This window comes from Kogia breviceps, chromosome 2 (assembly GCF_026419965.1).
Source record: "Kogia breviceps isolate mKogBre1 chromosome 2, mKogBre1 haplotype 1, whole genome shotgun sequence".
In the NCBI taxonomy this organism is placed as follows: Eukaryota; Metazoa; Chordata; class Mammalia; order Artiodactyla; family Physeteridae; genus Kogia; species Kogia breviceps.
Window position 1 is genome coordinate 150,737,118 of NC_081311.1, and position 22,769 is coordinate 150,759,886.

At 35.7% G+C, this 22,769-nt stretch overlaps 1 protein-coding gene across 6 annotated transcripts in view; it reads right to left on the reverse strand.

Annotated features, from left to right (window-relative positions):
* Positions 1 to 14,181: 14,181 nt before the first annotated feature.
* The window catches only part of PDE1A (phosphodiesterase 1A), a 349,210-nt gene continuing 340,622 nt past the window's right edge, over positions 14,182 to 22,769 (reverse strand). For all 6 annotated transcript variants that reach the window (XM_067026418.1, XM_067026419.1, XM_067026416.1 and 3 more), the window contains 2 exons: positions 18,633 to 18,749; positions 14,182 to 16,730 (listed from right to left, as the gene is read on the reverse strand). In XM_067026418.1, coding sequence (XP_066882519.1) covers positions 18,676 to 18,749 — 74 coding nt within the window. In that variant the 3' untranslated portion in view covers positions 14,182 to 16,730; positions 18,633 to 18,675. The remainder of the gene's footprint in view (positions 16,731 to 18,632; positions 18,750 to 22,769) is intronic.

The window sequence follows — 22,769 nt, forward strand, 5'->3', positions numbered from 1 at the left end:
TAACGGGTCTGCAGCAAGAAGTCTTCTTGGGAATAACTGAACTATTAACTTTTCTGAATATCCCATGGAACACCACTGCTTGACTTCCATCTCTGCTCGCCACACTCACAAAGTAGTAATACACCTCCTGGGAAGCACCCCTTGATGGAACTTTAGAACTACCAACTGATCGTTCCATATTACTTACAATTAAAAAATAAGTATTTATTTTACAACAGTGATTTTCTTTTTAACATAGAAATTTGCAAACATGTGAGTGTTCTAACTTTAATACTGCCCAGCTTAATCCCTGATGTCCTACTGATACGATTTGCCTTCTAATGTCAAATGTAAATAGCATCACTTTAAAAGTAAAAAATAAATATTAAATACATTTAGACATGAGTGTGTGTCTGGGTTTAACTTACAGAGGAATGTTTAATGAAACTTTTAAGATCTGCATTTATCCTGTTGCTGTATATGGAATGGTACATGGTATTTATTTCAGAATGATAGAGAAATGCCAGATTTCTTGATTCAAAAGATCAAAATGTATTACTCTTTAGATATTAAACATCTTTTCCCTCCAACAACACGTTAATGATTAAAGAACCACAGATTTCTCTTCATTTTTTAAGCTGTGAGAGATGTATTTTCCATCATTTCCACTAGTTATTAAGAAAGAAAAATTATAAATCTAAAATAAAATATGCCAAATTTCCTGTCACTTATTTTTGGCTATTACTGGAAATATGGGGTGTTTCCTATTGCATTTTAATGAATCATTAGATTTTATAAATCTCCTATTGTCATAAGATAAGAAATTTCATTAATTCATGAATTCGTTAATTCAACAACTATTTTTTATGGGTTCATCTCTAGGAAGGCACTTTGCTGGGTGTTGTGAAAATAAAGGAAAGATAATTTCTCCCCTACAGAACTGGCAGAGAAGATAAGCATCAGTACAAAGCAAGGTTTTCTAAGACCCTATATATTTACTGAATATGGCTTTTGATAATTCAAAGTTCTGGCATCCTGAACTATTATTTATTGCATTTCATTGTAAAGTATCTACACCATATAATTTAGTGGAGGTGGAGGAATGCCCAATTTGCTTCCCACATTAATGATATTAGTGAAGTTCAAATGTTTCATGGATTAAAAGACTAAAGATGAAAAGATTTCTCAAAAGTCAACAAAGAGGTAAATTAAGATAGGAAGAAAAAAATCAAATGCAAAATCCACTGTGAGATTGTAATATCAGGATTCAAAGAAGTAAAAGTACTGTTTTTAATTTTGACTGTGAGTTTTATAATATAGAGATTAAAAGAAATGCGTGAGGGGCTTCCCTGGTGGCGCAGTGGTTGAGAGTCCGCCTGCCGAGGCAGGGGACACAGGTTCATGCCCCTGTCCGGGAAGATCCCACATGCTGCGGAGCGGCGGGGCCGTTGAGCCCGTGCTCCGCAACGGGAGAGGCCACAACAGTGAGAGGCCTGCGTACCGCAAAAAAAAAAAAAAGAAAGAAAGAAATGCGTGAATCTATAAGCCAATACAATAGAGATAATGATAATTTTCCTTAGTATATTTTCCCCCCCAAAATAAACGCAAAACTCATTGATAAGTAGTATCTCAAGTATGTATGAGTACTTGTTCCAAGTTTCCTTCTTTTTTCCTTTCTTCCTTCCTTCTTTGCTTCTTTCCTTCCTCTCATCCTCCCTGCCTTCCTTTCTCTTCTCCCTCCCTTGCCCTGGCCTTTTTTGTTTTGTTTTGTTTTTGTTAAACCAGTTTTACCAAAAATTTCTGGAGTTTCTAGACTACCTGCTGTGACTGTTTATTTGATTTTCTAAGTTTCTCCCTACTTAAAATCTGATTAAGACACATATTTGTTTTAAGTGATTTTGAATTATTTGTGTTTGTAAAACATCCCGATACCCCTTGAGATTATCTGAGATACCCTGAGGCCCTAAAAAATAAAATTGCCCTTCCCTTCCCATGAACAGACATTTTTATAAATGTTTTTTCAAAAGGATTCAGACAAACAAAAGAAACAAAAGCTTTTGCTGAATTTGTAACAGCAAAAAACACATAGGGAAATAAACACAATGGCTTCTGGATTCTTCTATCCTGTTCTCCATTCTTAAAAATGAAAAGAGATGAAAATTTAAAAAATAAGTTTTCCTTCAGAAATGTTGGTTTCTTTTATTCTGTTCTCCACTCTCAAAACACAGAGATCACAATTAAAAGCATAAGTTTTCCTTTGGAAAAGTGTTGACTTTCTCAGAAATTTGAAGGAAACCAGCTGAGATAATGGCTTTTCAGTTTCCTTTTCACACAATTACAGTTTACAACAAAATTTTTTTCATGATAACATGGCTTCAGTTTGGCTGAATGGGCAAGGAGAGTTTCTGACCAAAACAAAACAAAACAAAACCTTTATCTTTTCCAGACATTTATAATATAATAGTTAGTAGACAGGGTTTGAGTCATTCTGACTTGGGTTCAAATTCAACACCTACCAAATTTTTAGACTCAGTCTCTCTTTGTAAAATGAGTATGATCATACCTACCCATATTGCATCATTGTGAAAATTAAACAAGAAAAGACCTACAAAATGCTTAGCCCAGCATAATGAGCATTTAATAACTGGTGCATATATTATTACTAGAATGAGAAAGGACTTCAGACTATCTATCCAAACCTTCTCTAGTTCATGATCCTCCCCAAAGCACAGACAAGTGATTGATTGCTTCTCTAATTCTTGAATAACTCCAGCTGAACCCCAAACCCAGCCAAGGAGCTCTAATTGTTCTTTTGTATGTTAAACTCTCTCCTTCTCCTATACTTTACCTCCTTTCCTATGGCACAGCTGTTCAGATACTGAAGAACACTGTGGTGTCATCTCCTAAGTGGTCTCCTCTCTGTGATAAAATATCACCAGTTCTTCCCAATCTTTTCTCATCATCCTGGCCACTCTCTCTTGGATCTCTTCAATTGTGTACGCTGAATCTGAGAAAGATTAAGTCAGGTGGATAAGTTTGAGACAGGCTGGGGATCTGGGACCCTTTGCTGCAGTGCTGCAGTGCCTGCACCTGGACACACCTCTCCTCAAGCAACAAAACACAAAGAAACTGTATGGGACTAAAAACAACTGCATGCATGGGCAGTTGGGGCAAATTCTGGACAAAAGATACAAAGAGACAAAAAAAACCAACTGCCACATTTGAAAAGCCTGGAGCAAAAGCCGGGTACTGCACATGCCCCCTGCACACAACACCACCTAAGGGGTGGGCAAAACACCTAAGCCGCCCCTCTGGCCCGACCCCTGGACGCACCCCTACCCTCATTCCATATAAGGAACGAGCCCGACCGCCTCCCGCTCCGTAGCCAGCAAGCAAGGGAACCTGTTGTTTGTTCTTGCTGCGCCCTGCTGCAGCAGGTGGCCTAATAAAGCCTTGCCTGAATTTCTTGTCTGGCCTCTAATCAATTTCTATTGATGAAGGAGGCCAAGAATCCTGGTCAGTAACAAGCTGAGTATTTTTTGTGTCCCCCTAAACATGAGAAACTGAAGCAGAGAGTGTAGAAGGGCAGAGCAGGATTCTAGGCCAGAGTTCTTTCTATTAAACAGTGATTTTGTAATTCCAGAGTTGTGCAAGGTAAGCATCTTTATAAAGAACAAAATTCTCAGACTATTTTCTGTTCTTAAAAAAGTTCACACCATCCATTTTAAATTTTAATTCAATTATGCCAATGCTTTCTATATTGTGGAAACATTTTAGGTTAGCCATGGACAAATTATTTTTATATTTATATTTTATTTTTATATTTATAAATACTACTATATATTAGAAAAGACACATAATCACCAGCCCTTAAGCAATTGTTGCTTAGGATGAGACAAACTTACAGTGTTAGTGTATTTTAAATCAATTTTTAAAAAAATGTTAAATAACCATAGTGGAAATGGTACCTCAAAATCACAAAAGTGATACACCATTGAGTGAAGTTTTGGAAACACCGGTATGGAGTATTGTCATAGTAAATAACTTAAGTGCAAGTATTGCAGAGTTTATTTAGTCACAATATGGATTTATGAATTCATAAATAAACCAGTTATATTGTATTGATTTTAAAATTCTGTTTCTTTACCCACATCTAAAAGCAAACAGTGTAAAGTGCAAACTGATAATAGAAAAGCATGTCTAACTACATTAAAGTGTTTATGCTTACATGTAATTTTGAGCATTTGATTTCTCTGAAGGAGGATGGGGGAAGAAATGTCCTTAGTTTTCCAAGTCTTTGATTCCAAAAACCAGTCTTCAAAGCTCCAGCAGATATATTAATCATTAAAAATGTCTATGTTACTGAAATGTGAAATCTGTTAAAGAAATTAAATTATTAGATGTTATTATCATAACATTCTGAAGAACTAAATTTCGGAGGAAGAAGAGCTTTAGGAAAATGATGGAAGGCATCTTTTCACTGCTGTGTGAATTAGAACAAGTCAGACATCCTTAATTATTCTATACTATTTTTCATGGGATAATTTGGTGTAGTTTATAAAAGTGTACATTGGAAACAAGAAACCAGTATTCTAGTTTATTATTCAATAAATATGTACGAATGCCTATGACATGCTAGACATTAAGTGTTGAGGGCACAGGTGTTAACAAGACAGTTAAGGTCCTTAAATTCATGGATGAATATTCTAGTATTTGAAGACTGTCAATAGATATGTAAATTAATAAGTGAATTAGATCATTTCAGATAGTGATAAACTCCTAGAAGGAAATAGAAAGAGGTGCTGTAGCAGAGCGTGTCATTTCCTCTTTGTCATAACTGTGTGACATTGAGAAAGTTCTTTAATTACTCTGGGACCGAGTTTCCTATTCAGTAAAATGTGGAAAATGATATGGGGGAGGGGTAACCAGATGATCATGTGAGGCTCCTTCTAAATCTAAGATTTGTTTCTCCCTCTGACTCTTTCAGGAACTGCAGGCAAGCAGCAAAGGAGAGAAGAAGAGGTGGGAACAGACAGAGAGCAGCAGCATTAAGGGAAGATGGAATCAGAAGAGAAAAGGTATATCTTTGCATGCTTGTCTGACAGCCAACAGAACAAAACTAAGTTAGAAATACTCATACACGTATGTATGCATGTATAGTATGTATGTAGGTAACAACCTTAGCATTGTAACCAATAGTTTTCTTTTACAACTTACCCTTAGAAAATGATCTAAAAAATGGTGATCAGTTTTTTTTTGTTTTTTTGTTTTAAGATTTGAAAGGAAACTTTCCAGGAAAAATTTCCTGCTGCAAATGACTAATTGGATAATTTACTCTATTTAAGCATACAAGTTTGTTGCCATTAAGGGATGCGTAACAGATTTTTTCCCTTTGCAGAGATTTACATGACATGGTATTAAATTCTCTGGAATGTTTCCACTGTGTTCTGAAGTAGTTATTTTCTTTTTCTCCTCCAGGTGCAAAATGAGTTGATAACAAACAGAAGCTGACTTGTCATTGCTGTGTTCCTACTTGAGCTTGGAAAAATACCAACACAAAACAAATACCATCACCATCATCACCTCCAGCTCCATCATCATGTGTTATTTTCTTTCTCCAGGGAAGCACTTTAGATATGTTATACATAAATATTGACATATTTTTCAGAAATTGTTCCTTCATTTTTTTTTGCTAATCATTGATGCTGCACTATTTGCCAAATTCTTCCTTTTCATTTTAATTTAGTTCTCTCTATAACCAAAAGTGTGATCTTGAATTTGAGTAAATTTTAAGTGATTCATTTTTAGTTTTTCTAGTTCTGGAATACAAGCTTTCCTCTTACAATAAGGAGGCTTTTAAATATATTTTCTTGCTTGCTTTTCAAATTCCATTGTATTATTTTATTCCCTTATTTCTTTTTCAAATTCTATTGGTCTTGATTCAATTTAGTTCCACAAATACATATATATATAGATAGTCTACTACATACCAACTATTGATTTAAATGTTAAGAGTTATAAAAACGAGAAGGCTAGTATTGTTGCCATCTTGCTAGTAACTCTTTGTTTAGTTCTTTATGATTAATAAAGTGGCCTCACCTATGGTTCTCAGCTAATAATCACATTAAATATGTATGACAGGTTGGATTCATTTTATGGATCAGGAAACTAGAGTCCAAAGAAAGTGGCCCTAAATGAACCCATAGTCCAACAAACTCTTCCAATAGCTTATGATTTGTTTGAGAAGTTGTAACAGTTTTTAGGATGAAAAAGCACATCCTCCTTAGGAACAACAGGGTTTTACGTTTTCTTATAGTGCTTTATAGATTCACTTAGAAGTAAGCTTTCTACATTTCATACACATAGCACACGGGGATAATTTTGCTAATGAGGCTGGATGGGAAGAGGAATCTGAGTTTAATTCTTTGGCATGGACTTCAAACTAAAATGACCTATGGCCAATAAAAAATCAAATTTGAAACTCTTTTTGAAGTATTTGGCTCATTTAAAAATCTTTTCTATGTTTACATCTATACTTAAAATAACCTTTAATATCTTAAAAAAAGAATTGCCAAATTTATGACAATCTTATGTATGATATCTTCTTAGAGAGCAAGACATCAATCTTTTTAAGTTGTTTCTTTTTCTTGATTTCTAATAAATTGTAAAATAAAAACAATTTCACAAATTGCTATTTTTTATTATTACCTTTCATCTTCTCTGCACTCCCCAACCCCCAGAATTTGAGGAATGATAATTTTCATGTACCATCTCCCCGATTTTGTATTGCTGAGAAAGTAAAAATAATGTAAATGAGCAGAATTACCTCAGACCTAAATGCATAATTGTAGAATATACTATATATATCATGGTATTAAAAAAACAACATGCTGCTTAAGGAGGAACCAAAGAGAACATTCTAACTGATACTCTCTCTCCTCAAGCTAACTGAGGAATGAGTTTTCCTGGAATTTAAAAATCTTCTTTTCTCAAAAGTAGTGATGGGATTCAGGACATGCTACTCCAAAATACGGCACCTTGGCATAGTGAATATTTTAAGTTGGAGGAGTTTGAGAAAACAGAAGCCAGTGGCTCTCTGTGACCTTCCCACCGTCCTTCTCCACTGAAACAGGCTATAGAACCCTCATGTGAAAGGTGTCCCCCCTATACCTGGAGGAAAGGAGCATCTTTGTCTCTGAAGACAAAGGGACTGAGAAGAATCCAAACAGAGAAGCCTTGCTAGGTTTCCCCCAGTTTACTATACTTACATTACACTCCTTAACCTGTCATATTCCTCCACAGCTGTCCATACTTCATAAATACTAGCACAAAGACACTCAGATCTGTTTCTTCGGATCTTCATTTCCTTATGAAGATTCCTGTGTCATGTAAAACTTATATTAAATACATTGCATACTTATTTCCTATTAATCTGTCTCTGTCAGTTTAATTTTTAGACCCAACCAGGAACTCTAAGAGGTGAGAATAACTTTCCTCTGCCACAGTACAGCTACAGTAGCAAAGGTATAACATGGCTTTATATGAATCAAAGCAGTGGCACAATAAGAACTTTACACAAATTACTTGGAGATGGTTGAACATCTATTAAAGAATTATAGGAGAATATCTTCTCTCTCTTCTTTATGTTTTAGAGGCTAGCACTTGCCAAGGCATTGCAGTAAACGGGTGGTTTCCCATTACATTTCCCCTGCAGAGTAAATTCTGTGGATGTGTTTCCCTAATCATACTAATTACGTTACCAGATGTTGCTCTCACTTTCTTCTTTGCCCTAATGGGACATAGATTTCCTATTTTGAAATTGTCACTTATTTGTTATATTTGTCCAGTGTTTTAAACATTATGTGGGTCCTTTATTTGCTTTTGAAAACACTCAACAGTCTAAAGATTAAAATTTGACATGAAGGCCAATTATGACTATGATAGGAATTATATCACTCATTACACTACTACTAACCATGCTATACTAGTATAATTACCCTGGACTTCTGTATGATGCTAACCTTGAGCTATCCATTTTCACTGTCAGTATAAATAAAGTTTTCATAGGAAGTAGTTTATTGGAACTGGTTGATATCTAAATGAAATTTAAAAAAAATAATTTTTCATAATATGGGCAGAAAAGTATTAAAAATTAGACATTATCATCATAAACTACCAAAAGCTGTACTGGTATAAAATAATTTAATGCAATATTTTGAGAAAAATACAATTGTCAAAATTAATAAATTTTTACTTAAATCATAAAAATCTTTTTTTCATTGTGTAATGTGGAGTCAAATTTTTTTCTATTGAGGTATATATGTGTGTGTGGAGACTCTATATGTATGTATATAAAATATGTATATGTGTACAAATATATATGTACATATATATAATGTAACCACACTGAAATAAAAAAGGAAACTTTTTTTAAATAGCGAGAAGAGATTTAACCCATTTGCTATTAAGCACAGAGAATTAAAACTTTTTAAAATAAATACTTCCCTAAGTTATTTCCATGTTATTTTCTATTGTGGGAAAGCTAGAACAAACTAGACAAAAGGAAGAAAGGGAGGCTCTCTCAATGGAAAGGTGAAGGGCTATGGCGCCAGGGGAGATGGAAAGAGAAAGGAGCCGGAGGGAGAGAGCCCCAGGAAAAAGCGAGGCCAGCTCCTTCTCTCTCCCCATCCCTGGCCACACAGCTTGCTCTTAGTAAGTTCCTGCCCACGGCTGCCAAGTCATCTCCATCTGAATGTGTCTTTTGCACCAGGGTTATTTCTAGCAGCCCTCTTGTCTCTGGTGGCTTGGAAGATTACGGTTTCCATGTTGACCCACTTGGCTTCTAGATGGCATCTGACTTACCACATTTAGTGGATGCATCTGCTCTTCTCACACGGTTTCCACATTATCAAAGTTCCTCTCCGTTTTTGTTTTTGTCATAGAAAGGCTTTTTTATTTTGCTAATGAGGACTCTGTGAAATGCTGGGGTTTGCTGAGGTGTGTGCCTGCAGTTTTTGTTGTTGCTGTTGTTGTTTTATTTATTTTTTTGAGAAACTGCTATTGTTGCTTCTAAGTGCACCTGGATGGTCTAATCATGTGTTTTAACATGTCATCCAGGAAGTCTAGAAGTTATTGTTATTTTATGTTTATGCTAATATTTTTCTTTTTAATATTTGCATTTTAAAAATTTCCCTAAAATCGAATGTCTACATGATATATATCAATATAGCTCTCTGTCTCTCTATATATATCATATATTTTGATATGTATTTCAATATATCTATATCTATATGTAGTTTTGTCTTTCTAAAGCAAGGACATAAATGCTGAAGTCAATGATATGATCTCTATTATAAAACAGCTGGACTATTCTTTACATGGAACAACCTCCCCATTATGTGGTCTTCTAGGATATTGCTACGGAAGTCAAAACCGTGCAACTATAAGCGTGAGTTAATTTTAAAGGAAGAAGGTGGAGCTCTTGGTAGATTCTTATTTTTATAGTTCATACTATTTCAGTTTTTTCAATGTGTCAGTCAATATTCTCAGCGCCTTACATGGGCCATTTCATTTAATCATTCTAATAATCCAATAAATAGGTACTCTTACTATCTCCATTTCATAGGTGAGAAAATTGAGGCTTGTCCAAGATCACAGAAATCATTACCGACAAAGTCTGAAACTGAACTAAGGGCCAAATTCAGTCCTTGGGTGAGATATTTCTTGCCTCAGGTCTTCCACAGAAGAATTCAATGAGAAATAACAGCATCTGGATAAATATAAAATATAAATATAAAATATAAAATATAAAATAATATTGTTAACTTATGTTAACTGAGAACCAACAATGTGTCAAGTACTGTCTAGATCCTTTAAATATTCTTCATTATTATTTTATCACTCTATCAGTCTTTGTGGTGAGAGGTTAGGTTAAGCTTAACAACTACCAACTACCAAGGACAATTGAGGTCATTGTTGCTCCAAACCTTGTATGGTCCCCACTATTAATCATCAAAGCTATAGGAAATCAACCAGGAAATGTGAGCTTTTCTCCTTAGCTAAGTTGGTAAGGTAAGATTAGTTACAGTTAATATATCTCTGCACCAGCAGACCCATCTTCCAAGGGTAGACATGAGACAGATGGGGAGACCTTAACGTTTTTCTCGTATAATTCAGGTTTGCTTTTAGCATGCTATTAAGAATTAATTAAGAATTAATGCACTCCCCATTTGTCTGCTCTGAGAAAAAACATAAATGGTTTCTTGGAATTATGTAGATCTAAAGTGCTTGAAAAGTGAGTCTCATTTTGATTGAATTAATGTTCTCTGAAAGGATTAACTCAATCATGTATCAAACATTTAGGACAAACAAGAATAAACTTTGCCTTCCTGCCTTCATTTATTTATTCATATTCATTTATTCAACAAATATTTACTGAATACCTACTATGTGTAAGGTTAAGTGCTTCTTTACCTTAAAATCTGGCAGCAAACATGATGTGGGGAGCTGCAAGTTTCCAGCATGGAGGGGTATGAGATGTGTTCATCCAGAAAAGAGGATCTGAGAGTTCTGAGCAGAGTGATGTGAAGAGGCTTTCTGGGAGAGCTGGCTTGTGCTCAGGTCCTTGGAGGAAGGGGGTACAGTGACAGGTAAAGATGGAAAAGAGAGCAGTAAGATCCACGCAGAGGAGGCGTCCTGTGCAGAGGCATAGTAGAGATCCAAGAGTAGTGAGTGGTGTAGTGAAAGCTATGGCAAAAAAGATAGCTGGGGTTAGACTGTGAAGGGCTTTGAGTATTATGCTAAAGGGTTTAAAGCTTACTCACATGTAGGCCAGTGGTTCTCAAAGTGAGATCTCCAGTCCAATACCATCAGCATCGCTTCAGGCTCTCCCCCGGACTTATCGCATCAGAATCTCTGAGAGGTGGGGCTTAGCATCTGCAGTTTAACAGACCCTCCAAGTGATGTTGATGCCTGCTAAAGGTTGAAAACCAGTGCTGTAGTCAGCCTTGCTAAACTGCTCTGTGAGCCTTGAATGGGGGACAGGGGTACTGGAAGTCATCATCTCCCTTATCCTCAGGGTAGCTACACAGGCCCTGGGGAAGCTAGATCTCCTAGCGGTGATGGCCACTTGCACTGGCAACCTCTCTCTTTCATGCTAGGGTACAAACTCCTTGATCTGAAAAGGAAGCAGGGGTCGGCCCAGGGGCCAAATCTGCCAGATGGCCTGTTTTTGTGTGCTACTCCCATCCTCCAAGTTAAGAATGGCTTTTACATTGTTTTTATGTTTGGCTTTTACATTTTTAAAGAGTTGTAAAAAAAAGAAAAGGAAGAGAAGAGAGAAGAAAATGAAGAGGAAGAAGGAGGTGGACGAAAAGGAGAGGAGAGAGTATGATGGAATGTGGCCTGCAAAACCTAAAATATCTACTTCCTGATTCTTTATAGAAAAGGTTTACTGACCCCTGGTGTAGACAGGGAGAAGCTGTTTTTGAGAAGAGTGATAGGTCCAAAGAATGAACTAAGGATATTTAATATAATAACAGTATACAGAAAATAAAAATTGAAAAGGGCTAGAAGCAGAGAAGCCAAATGTGGAACACAAGTGAGATGGTAAAGATCTAAACCATGCAATGCTCTTTGAGCAGAAAAAAGGAAATGGGTGTTTAATGCTTATAGAAACAATACAACTTAACTTTCAGTTGACCCAAGTGCTATGCCATAGCAAGGTTCTCAACAACTGGAGAAGTCATAGACTGTGTCCAGTTCAGCAATTTCTTGGGGTTTGGTTTGGTTTAGTTTTGAGGGAGTAGGACAGTGTTGACAGCATGAACTCTGGAGCTCTTGTCTAGTGTAGAGGAAAAAACCTAATCTCTAAGTGCTTGTTTCGGATTATCTCCATAATGTTTAATTATTGCATAGAACAGTGATATGTATAGAAATCAACCAGTTATCTTCTTAAAAGGCCAATTCCAGTTCAAAAGTTCTGGATGGGGCCTGAGATTCTTCACTTCTAAGACGTTCCCAAGTAGGGACCACACTTTCAGTAGCAAAGTTCTAGACTGAACACCAGTGGTTATTTGAAAAGCAAACTTTTAAGGTCACATATTAAGCATGGGAAATAATTCCTCCATCCACAGAAATCAAAGGCACCTTTTCTGCCATAATACATGATTTAATTGGTCACCAAAGCACACCTGCCCCTGCAGTTGTTCACTGGAAATTCTGTCCTCTCAGAGTGGTGGTTTTTAGGGACTAATGACTGGATAGAGAATAAAGCATAGGATGGAATAAAGGTTAGAAAAGGAAGATAATGGATACAGTGGGTGGAGAAGACAGGACCGATCCTCCCACAGTGGCCAGGGACAGTCTATCTAGTGGTTTGGGGAGCCACACTCCAACTTCGAATCCAGGGTCCTCAACTTAATAGCTGTGTGATCTTACACAAATTATTTACCTTCTTCTGCCATGGTTTCTCATCCATAGGTGGGGATAAGAAATCCTCAAAGAGCAGTTAGTTACAGGGAGTAAAAGAGATAATGTCAGAAAATAATGTAATGCAGTAGTAAGACTGTAATAAGAACTAAATAATTGAATCTTTAATTATCAGAGATAAAAAGGTATCAGCTTGAGATGCAAAGGAAGCTCTCCAACCATCACAACTGGTAAGGAAATAACCTAGAAATTTATTATTACTAAAGGACAAATAGCCCCCAAAAGAGCTTTAAATATACATGTTGGTCCATACATGGGATTTGTATCTTAAGTATTTGGAATTCCGTCCAAAGAAATTGCATGTATGTAATGTGGGACATCATTAGGTGTTTGTTTTTTGACTCTAAAATGTATGTTTTCATTGTAGTTCAAGGCTTGTACTAAAGGACGGATAAACTTTGTGATATTTAGGAAAGCAGTTAAACAGAAGACACAAGGCTTAACGTAGCTTCCAAAGGAAATATGTGTTTTATATCTACATTAAATAAAATTAAATTATTTTCAAGTTTAAAATATGGCTTTTGAAAGCTTTTTGATATGAGGTGAAAACTTATCATGGAATCACATTTAAACTAAAAAGTTCAGTTAAGTGTCAGGTATCTGCTGACTGATAAATTTTTACATTTTCATCAGATGCTTTAGCATCACCGAGACACAGCCTGAGAGGTGACACATATCGTGCCGATTACTCTTTTTTTTTTTTTTTTTTGTGATATGCGGGCCTCTCACTGTTGTGGCCTCTCCCGTTGCGAAGCACAGGCTCCGGACGCGCAGGCTCAGCGGCCATGGCTCACGGGCCCACCCGCTCCGCGGCATGTGGGATCTTCCCGGACCAGGGCACGAACCCGTGTCTCCTGCATCGGCAGGCGGATTCTCAACCACTGCGCCACCAGGGAAGCCCCCGATTACTCTTAATTCAGTTAATTAAAACTCTCTAGGTCTTCACCTTGACTTGACACTCTTTGCTTCTTTATTATTCTCTGGTATTACCTTATTCACATTGTCCTTCTTCACAGAGCTGTCCTTTCCACTGTGCTTCTGTCCCATCCTACACAGATGTAGTAGAAAGAAAAAGAGGTCTTTGGTGTCAGCATTCTAGGACCAATTCCAGTCTGGAATCTGCTGCTTGAGACCCACATAGCTTTAGACAAGGCTCTTTCTCTGAGACTTCATTTCCTTACTCATATTGATACCCACTTTGCTGTATTATTGAGGATTAGAGATAATATTTGTTAAGTGTTTACCTGGAGCCTGTACATAGAAAATAGGCAATGAATATGAGCTTTTGTTTATTATTTGTTACTGAAACATCAACTCATGTGCCATCTATTCCAAGAAGTCTTCTTGGAAGCCCTGAAGATGGAGGCATGTTTTACCTCCTTTAATACCCGGAGGTGCATTTTACTTGCACCCAGTTACTTTCATGTGTGGCATTTTAGCTACTCATGTGTATAGATTATCTCCTTTATAAAATAGGAAATTTCTACAGGAAAGATTCAGGTTTCCAGAATCCTATATGTGCCATGCATCTAGCCAGGAGTATGCAAATAATAGCTGCAATAATAAATGCTCAGTGAACATTTCTTTCATAGACCAAAAATCACTTTCTGATTGAACTCATATCAACTTTCAAGATAGTGTACTTCTGGTTTTCCCTGATTTTGCCAACTTTTCAGTGCCCCACCAAATTGAATTACATCAGGCACCAAATGGTTCATGATATTTTCCCTCAGGTATGATTTATTTAACAATCATATACAATAGGAAATACAGAGAATTACAGAATAAAAACAAGAATTGTAGCTTGTCATGTTAAAAATTAAATAAAAGAGATACCAGCTAAATAAAAAGGCATATGAAATTGTTAGATATATGTTGAGTAGCTGAGGATACAAATACAAAGCAGGCCATTTAAGGCTCAGCAGCCTAATTCATCCATCCCTCTCTTTAGGATGGATTCAACATTGATGTTGGCAGAAGGGATGAGCACTGGTACCCTCTGCTCTGACTTCCCACTAATTAACATGAATTAGTGCCTGTCTTAGAGAGAGAGAGGAAGGAAGGAATAAGGAAGATACAAAGGAAAGCAGGAGAGAAGGGAGGGGAAGGAGCAAAAGAGGGAGTGAGGGAGGGAGATTAGGGGAAAAAAAGTGCATCAATAGCGTGACAACTCTTCTGAAGAGATGGAGTGAATTTTCTCCACTCCCCTGGAAGTTCCGTCACAGCGCTTTATAAATTACATAACCTGGAAAATTAGGTTAAACCCCATATACAGAAAATAATGACTTCATTATATTCCTCTATTTTTTTTAGTAAGTCTATATATCTTAAAGTATTAATAGGAACAAAGTGGACATGTTCCTTATGACAATTAAGAAGCAGTGTTTAAATTTATTTCTCTGTGGAGAGACTCTATAGCTTTACTGAGAGACACCTGGCTCAAATAGGAACAATAGTAATTAGACTTCCCTGACAGTCATATTCTAATCTTAAATGCAGAATATTTTCTAGCTTGTAAATAGCTACCTTAAAAAAGACATTAAAAGCAGTAGTTGCAGTTTCTCCATAAATAGAAATAAGAAATCCATTGTAGGACAAAAAGTCACCATGATGTACATATCTATAAATTTCCCCCAACACATCATTATAGATCAATCTTTACTGCTTACATTTAAAATATCAATTGCATTATAATGTCTATGATACAATTCAGTTATTTAGCTGTGTTCTACATATGCTTCAGGTGAAACAAAATCTAAGGAACTTATTCACAGAACATTTAAAAGCATCTTATACACAGTCTATGCACAAATATATCTTAAATTAAAATGCATACCTAATATGCAGATAGAATATGGCTTACACATGAAAAGAGATCTAAGTTGTGAGTTATAAAATCCCACTACTTAGACTTAAAAGCTTGTGATTGCATCCATTTCTAAAATATTGCTTAGCATTGTGGAACCCAGGGAAGAAGCATGTGCAACAGAAAACTCATTAGGATGGACAACCCACCTTCACTTTATTCTTTAATTGATGGCTACTCAATTTTTTCCACCCAGTTCTACCATTCACAAAGACAAATTCGCTTAGTCTCACAATCATTGAAGAGTTTGTACAGTGAAAAGTTACAACACCTACTTGTGCTTGACCTTTCTTGTCAGCTAATAACAAATAAATGTAGCTCTTCAGTTTGGAGCAAAGGCAAGGCTCTGCACATGCTCAGGCAAAACATGACAAGGAAGCAGAGTCTCCAAGGGTTGCAGTTTGTTTCTGTGTGGTAAAATTATAAACTCCACGTCAAATAACATTATCTGTACAGAAAAGTGTGGGATTCCATTTTCATAGACATTTTTGAATACACACACAGACACGCACGCACACACACTTCTTGTCACTTATCCCTTGGCCTGTGGTATATTTTGTTACATCCTGATGGGATCAACACCCCAGAAGGCAAATTCCATTCTCAGTTCTAGTGTCTGTCTCCAACAATGGCTGGAGGTTCTTGTCATCTTGGATCGTAGGTAATGTGTGACTTGCATTGTGATGACACCCATGTAGGTGATGCATTAGTGTTTTGAAATCACAGGGATGGATGCAGGCTGGTCCACTGCTTTCAGGGGCAGGTTTCACTGTGGTTTCCCAGCTTGAGAGTTACAATGAAGAGTTCATCAGGTCACAGAGCCAGGGCTCTGATGCTCCATTGTTGTCATAGGACTTCAACCACAGCTTCTGAGCAGCCCAGGTTCTCACTTTGTTCCCATGTATTTAAAATAACAAGGACAATCTAAATAGCCTCAGAGCTGCAAAAAATATTTTTCTATAATTTTGTTTTTGCTTTCCTTTTACTTAACATCTTAAAAAATTTACTGTAGTTACAGCACTCTGTATAAAACAAAGCAAGAAAGTAACACTTTAAAATGCCTCATCTTCTGCACACATATTGCATAGTTGCCTATGCAATAACTGGGCTCAAACTGATGAAAAATTAAGACTGTCCAACTTTTGTCTTAAAATTTTCTCTGGCTTGATTGAAGAAGGCCAAATTGTGGAGGAAGAGCAATGGCAGAAGCACTGGCCAAAATCTCTGGTAGCAACTTTGAGTGTATTTATTTGGCTAGAATTACTAGTTCAGAATTTATGTTCTTCTCTTATATGAGTCCATAAAATGGCCTGTTTCCAAGTGTGTGTTGAAAGAGGAGAATATAGGTTTGTGGAAAATTGAGGATTTAGGATATTTTAGTGCTGTTCTCATTATCCTGAAATAAAATCCAAATGAAAATGAAGATCATGTTTTAGTCATATATAGGCATCAATCACTGAATGGCAATTTCATGTTGGACTTCATATAGCTTGTAAAAATAAGGGATTTATCAGTAGATAATAGATATTCTTTCTATCAGTTGGAATTCTTCCAACTTCTGTGTGTGCGTGCATGCGTGCATGTGTGTGTTTATGTATCTTTAAAGTTTGGATGGAGGGTATGCAGTAAAATTGCTGTAGCTAATATGAGACAATATCTTTACATTGTTTAATACAGAGCTGGTTTTTAAAATTTCCATCAACTTTGTGGCTTGATTTCTATTTACAATTCCTATGTAAAACAGTAATCATAGTCACTAACTCTGGAATTGTTGATAGGAGTAAATGAGATAATACATATGAGGTGTTCATCACAGTGCCTGACACTGATAGTTGCTGTTAATGAAACTATTATTATCAATTAAAGAGTCTTACAACTAACTCAAGAATACTGAGAAATGAATCATCTTAAAAGCTAATCACATTTTAACTGTGTCATAACTAAAACAATATTTAAGGAGCTACTGATAGTATCTCAAAGGCTTGACATGGTACCTGCAGCATTTTCTCTTGTCCCTACCATCAAGGTACAAGATAGCAGGACTCATTTTTATGTATTTTTTAAGGAGATACTAAGACATCTCTACTATAAGAAACACATTCCTCCATTCTAACTGCCTGCACCTTCTCTGTTGGTCCAAGACAGTGGTTCTCAAATTTAGTGTACAGAAATAGCAGCAGACTGAATTATTAAAAATTCAGATTCCTAAGGCATCACTCCCAGAGTTGGTAATTTGGTAGATCAAAGGTGAGCCCTAGAAGCTGAATTTTTTTTTAACATCTTTATTGGAGTATAATTGCTTTACAATGGTGTATTAGCTTCTGCTGTATAACAAAGTGAATCAGCTACACATATACATATATCCTCATATCTCCTCCCTCTTGGGTCTCCCTCCCACCCTCCCTATCCCACCCCTCTAGGTGGACACAAAGCACCAAGCTGATCTCCCTGTGCTATGTGGCTGTTTCCCACTAGCTATCTATTTTACATTTGGTAGTGTATATATGTCCATGCCTCTCTCTCACTTCGTCCCAACTTACCCTTCCCCCTCCCCATGTCCTCAAGTCCATTCTCTACGTCTGTGTCTTTATTCCTGTCCTGCCCCTAGATTCTTCAGAACAATTTTTTTTTAAGATTGTTTATATATGTGTTAGCATACGGTATTTGTTTTTCTCTTTCTGACTTACTTCACTCTGTATGACAGTCTCTAGGTCCATCCACCTCACTACAAATAACTCAATTTCGTTTCTTTTTATGGCTGAGTTATATTCCATTGTATATATGTGCCACATCTTCTTTATCCATTCACCTGTTGATGGACACTTAGGTTGTAGAAGCTGAATTTTTAAAAAGGGAATCATTGATGCAAATGTCCACAGATTTTAGCAAATATTGAAGTTGTTTCATAATATCTACTTGCTTTGTTATTATCAGTGTAAACATTCATATTTCCTACATGATGTAGAAAAGGAAATTGGTATAAAACATTCATATTTCTTTTATGGAATAGTGGAAGAAACCAGGATTAAACCTCCCCATAGGATATAGCTTATTATTTTTAAAGGACTAAAAGGCCTCAGTAAATATAATTTTTATGGATGAATAAGTCAAGAATCCTTTGAAAAGGTAAATTTAAAAGTTAAATATTTAAAGCTTACCTGTTAATGTTTTGCTCCAAAAAATAGAGATTTAAAAGAAGAATCCAGGAGGACATTTAAGTAAGATAACTTTGTTTCTAATGATATTCTACAAACCATCCACTTCAGAAATAAATTTCTCATCTAAAAAATAAAATTACCTCTCATGTTTAAAATGACAGAAGCCTTTAAGGTGTTTCAAACCTATGAATGTGTCTCAGCATGTTTTTCTTCGGCACTTACTAGATCTTCTGAATTCTTATGAAGATCAGGCTCACCTAAAAAATAAGCAAACAAATAACAAATAAACAAAAACAAAATAGGTCTGAGGAAAAAAACCTAATAAGGTCAGGAAACTAAAGCAATTAGGAAAATGTTGAAGACTGGATTTTACAGTGGATCTATGGCACATTTCTCCAAAGATACCAAACATTTTCTTTTCAGCCTGTGGATTTATAGAGTATAACAAATCATCTTCTGGTGGTTATACAAATTTGTAAAGTTGCAATTTAATCTAGGAATACAGAAATGAAACAGATGAAACATGTTTAAATATGCATTAAATCAAACATAAAAATTATGCATGTTTTCCCCAAATATTTTTAATTGAAACAAATTCTTTTAAACAAACCCTCTGATGTTCAGTGTCTTTTATCACACATTGCTTAGTTGCTATGAATTTAAAACAAATGAGTACAAGGGAATGTAATGTTTAAGATAAGACATCATCTGCCAAAACAAACTATTGGAATTTATAATCTTAGAATCACTCAGCTTCTTATAAACCTTGAAAAAAATTAGCATGGAAAATGTTCCAACATTTCTAGAGAGGTTGCAGAGAATCTATCAAAAATAGAAAAGTAAAGCAAAATGTACAGATAAAAGAGTCTTATTATATAAGAAAGTTAAAAATGAGCAGAAATTAATTTTTGAGTCAATTATGATGCCCATATATGACTATATGATGATATTTCAGAAAACAGTCATATATGATAGAATGTTCTCTCAATCTGAAATTTGACTGAAAATATACTAACAATTAAACTTTGCACCAATTAATTTTGAGATCATTTCTCCAACAATTATATAATTATAAAATCAGTGAACATATATAACTTAGGGAGTATTATCACAAAGCAAAATTATTTTGTCCCTTACTTTCTCTTTAAAATATATTCAGTGGGAGAAACTTATCTTCTGTCCCAAGTTCAATCTTTCAGAGATTATCAGGACTTTGCCAATCATTCTTAGTTAATAAAAACATCGTGTGATAACATTAAAATGCCAATGTCTTAGGTCTGGTCACATATAATACACATCAATCTTAAAACAAAGATAAAACTTCTTCCCAACCTTGGGTTTGCTGCAGAGCTTAGAAAGGGTGGTGATGGGGGGAGGGAATGTTTGATGTTTCTTTCATTTCTTGTTTGCCCTCCCTCAACTGGCTACCTTGGACTCGAGCTGGAGCAAGGGAGAGAAGAAGGCTAAGAAGAGCAGCAAAGTTCCTCTATGACTAGTACTACTGTAGGATGGCTTTGCACTCACTAGACCAGGCAGGTGTTTAGAGCTGACTCTATTCTGTGAGCACGTTCATGGGCTCTCCAGGGACCTCTTGCCAAGAACATGGCTGGAGACTTCGCCCAACCTTGGTATGGACATATGAAACTCTGGTTCCTTTACAATGTCCACAGCCCCTGGAAATTTGTTGGTACATCTCCAGCTTCTGTCTCCTGAGGTCCTATCATGCTTACAAATATAGGTAGATTACATTTGTTTCACATGGAACATTCACTAGGCCTTTATTCCTATAAATTACTTGAGAATAGGCTGAAACCTATACAGCTTCCTCTCCTTCAGCTTATCTGTCACTTTCTAACTTTTTAGACCTCTCACATAAGAACTAGATTCCATTCCCAATATCCCCCTAACTTCAAGCTCTCCAAGGGTGAAGCTATCTTCCTTTGATCTGAGGTGAAGAGGGAAGCATTTCTACATCTTTCCCAATAGCAGAGAACTCATTAAAGCATCTTCCTCACAAATCCTAACCATCAACAACCTGGCCCTTTCAATTGTTTGAATTGGGTGAAGGTTATAAGAATCCTATTATTGACTTTTGGATCTTCTGTGAAATTTCTGCTTCCCTGGTCAATTTGTTTCTGACATTTATCATCTCGTCTTGGCTTATACTTCTGATTTAATATTGTGTTACTTATAACTGGATTATAACAAACAAAATAGACTAGAATAGAACAGAACAGGAGTGAAAAAAATAGATTGAATTTAAAAGAAAGGAATATAAGTAATTAACTAATTCTCTGTTCCTCAAAATTTTTGAGAATCTTTTACAATGGACGAAGGACACTGAGCTTTACCAATAATCGAATGCTCTTACTTCTAGTGGATAAAGAACTCATCAATAACAAAACAGTGGAAGAGAAGCAAAATAGCAAATGGTTAAAATGCAGCAATTACCAAAAAAATCCCTAAATGTTACATAGACTACATCCAAGAGTAATTCCATACATGCAATTAGAAAAGTAGCAAAGTAAAACTATGACCAATTCAAGATAAGATTTTTGAAGCACTGGAAAAAAAAATATTCCTTGAAACTGTGAAATTCCAGGTGTTTTCAGGGGCAGGTATACAACGTTGTCAATCAATCACATGGCAGCCAGAATGCTTAGGAAAATACTGAATTAGCAAATTCAAATTCAAATCACATTACTTTTAGTTAATAAATCTTTAGTTGTAGAAGGCCTTTACAACTAATTTGGATTACTTGGAAGTAACCCTTAGACTTTCATAAAAAAGGGTTACTTGGAAGGGTTACTTGACAGTAATGCTTAGGCTTTCATTAAAAAAGAAAGCCATATCATTCTGATATATCATTCTGACAGAAAAGAACTGATTTGCATTTTTCAATTCATTACAGATCATCTTAGATAATCTTCATCACCCAAGAGTGATCTGTGTAAAAGACCTTCTTGAGAAGCATCCCTATAATCCAAGGTTCCAAACGTTTTTGAATCAGAGTCCCCTCTTTTAGTTTGATGAAACGTATGACCTCCTTAAAGTAAAATTCATAAATAAATGAAATGAAATACATGGGATTACAAGGGACTTCATTTTTATTAAAATACAATTGTCAACATCTTTAAGTAATCCTTAACATGTGATACAGTAATATATGTGCTTCTTTACCAATGAGTTAAATAACAAGGTCTAGCTGCAGGTCTATCAGCTGAGTAATTTTGAAATAATAATATCAAATAATACTTCGAGGTATACCCATGAATTTAAATATGTTACGAAAATACTGATGATCTCTATTGGTGACAAACACAAATACCCCAAATGTTACTCTGTGTATTTTTGCCTGCAAATGAAGGAAATCCTAAATTTTAGTTAAAGGTTAGTAAAAAAAAATCACTCTCCAAGTGTACAGGCTCTATCTATATAACCTGGGTTAAAATATTTTATCTAGTCTAAACTTTATTTTATGGGTAAGAAGCTGGCCCAGAATAATCAAGTGATTTCCTTCAGTGTAGATCACAAATAGATAACCTGAAGTAAAAATCATTGGCTTTTAAGTCACGATTATTCCAACAAGACCCATAAAGTGACCTAGGAATTTCATTTTACTGAAGAGATTTGCAAGTTCCCATACATAGGAAGCTACAGCTTAGGAATGAATGCAATGGGTTTGTTCAAAGCAGGTGCATAGAAGCTTGGTTGATAGCCAGGAAAAAGGCAGTGAAAGTAAGGAAACTTGGATAATTCTGTTCATCTCAAAGAGCTTTTAGGTGTACATCTAAATGTTGAAATTTGAAAAAAGTAATTTGTAAAATGATGGAAATATGGTTTTTGCTTTATAAACACAGTGTAAAATCAGAGGGGTGCAAGGAGGGGATAGAGGTCATAGGAGGGACACATCTACAGAAATAAACAGAAATCCTTTAAATTTAGCTAATCTAAATCTTAGCCTGAAATTTGAGCTCACTATTATTATATTAGAATCATAGTATGTTAGCTTTGTAGATGATATAAATAACACTTGCAGGCAATAATGTAAGGCACATGATCAGCTGGGTATTAGAGACTCCAGTTGTCCAGTTATGGTCTTGTTGAACTAGTATTTAAAAAATAATCTGCTAGGATAAATTATTATACAATTGAAAATATATCAGTAATAACACTTTGTGAACAACTGCTAGGTGGTGGGCACTATTTTAAGTGCTTCACTTATCTTAATTACCTGAATCTTCACGGCAAAGTGTAGAAACTGATTTGTAGGTTGA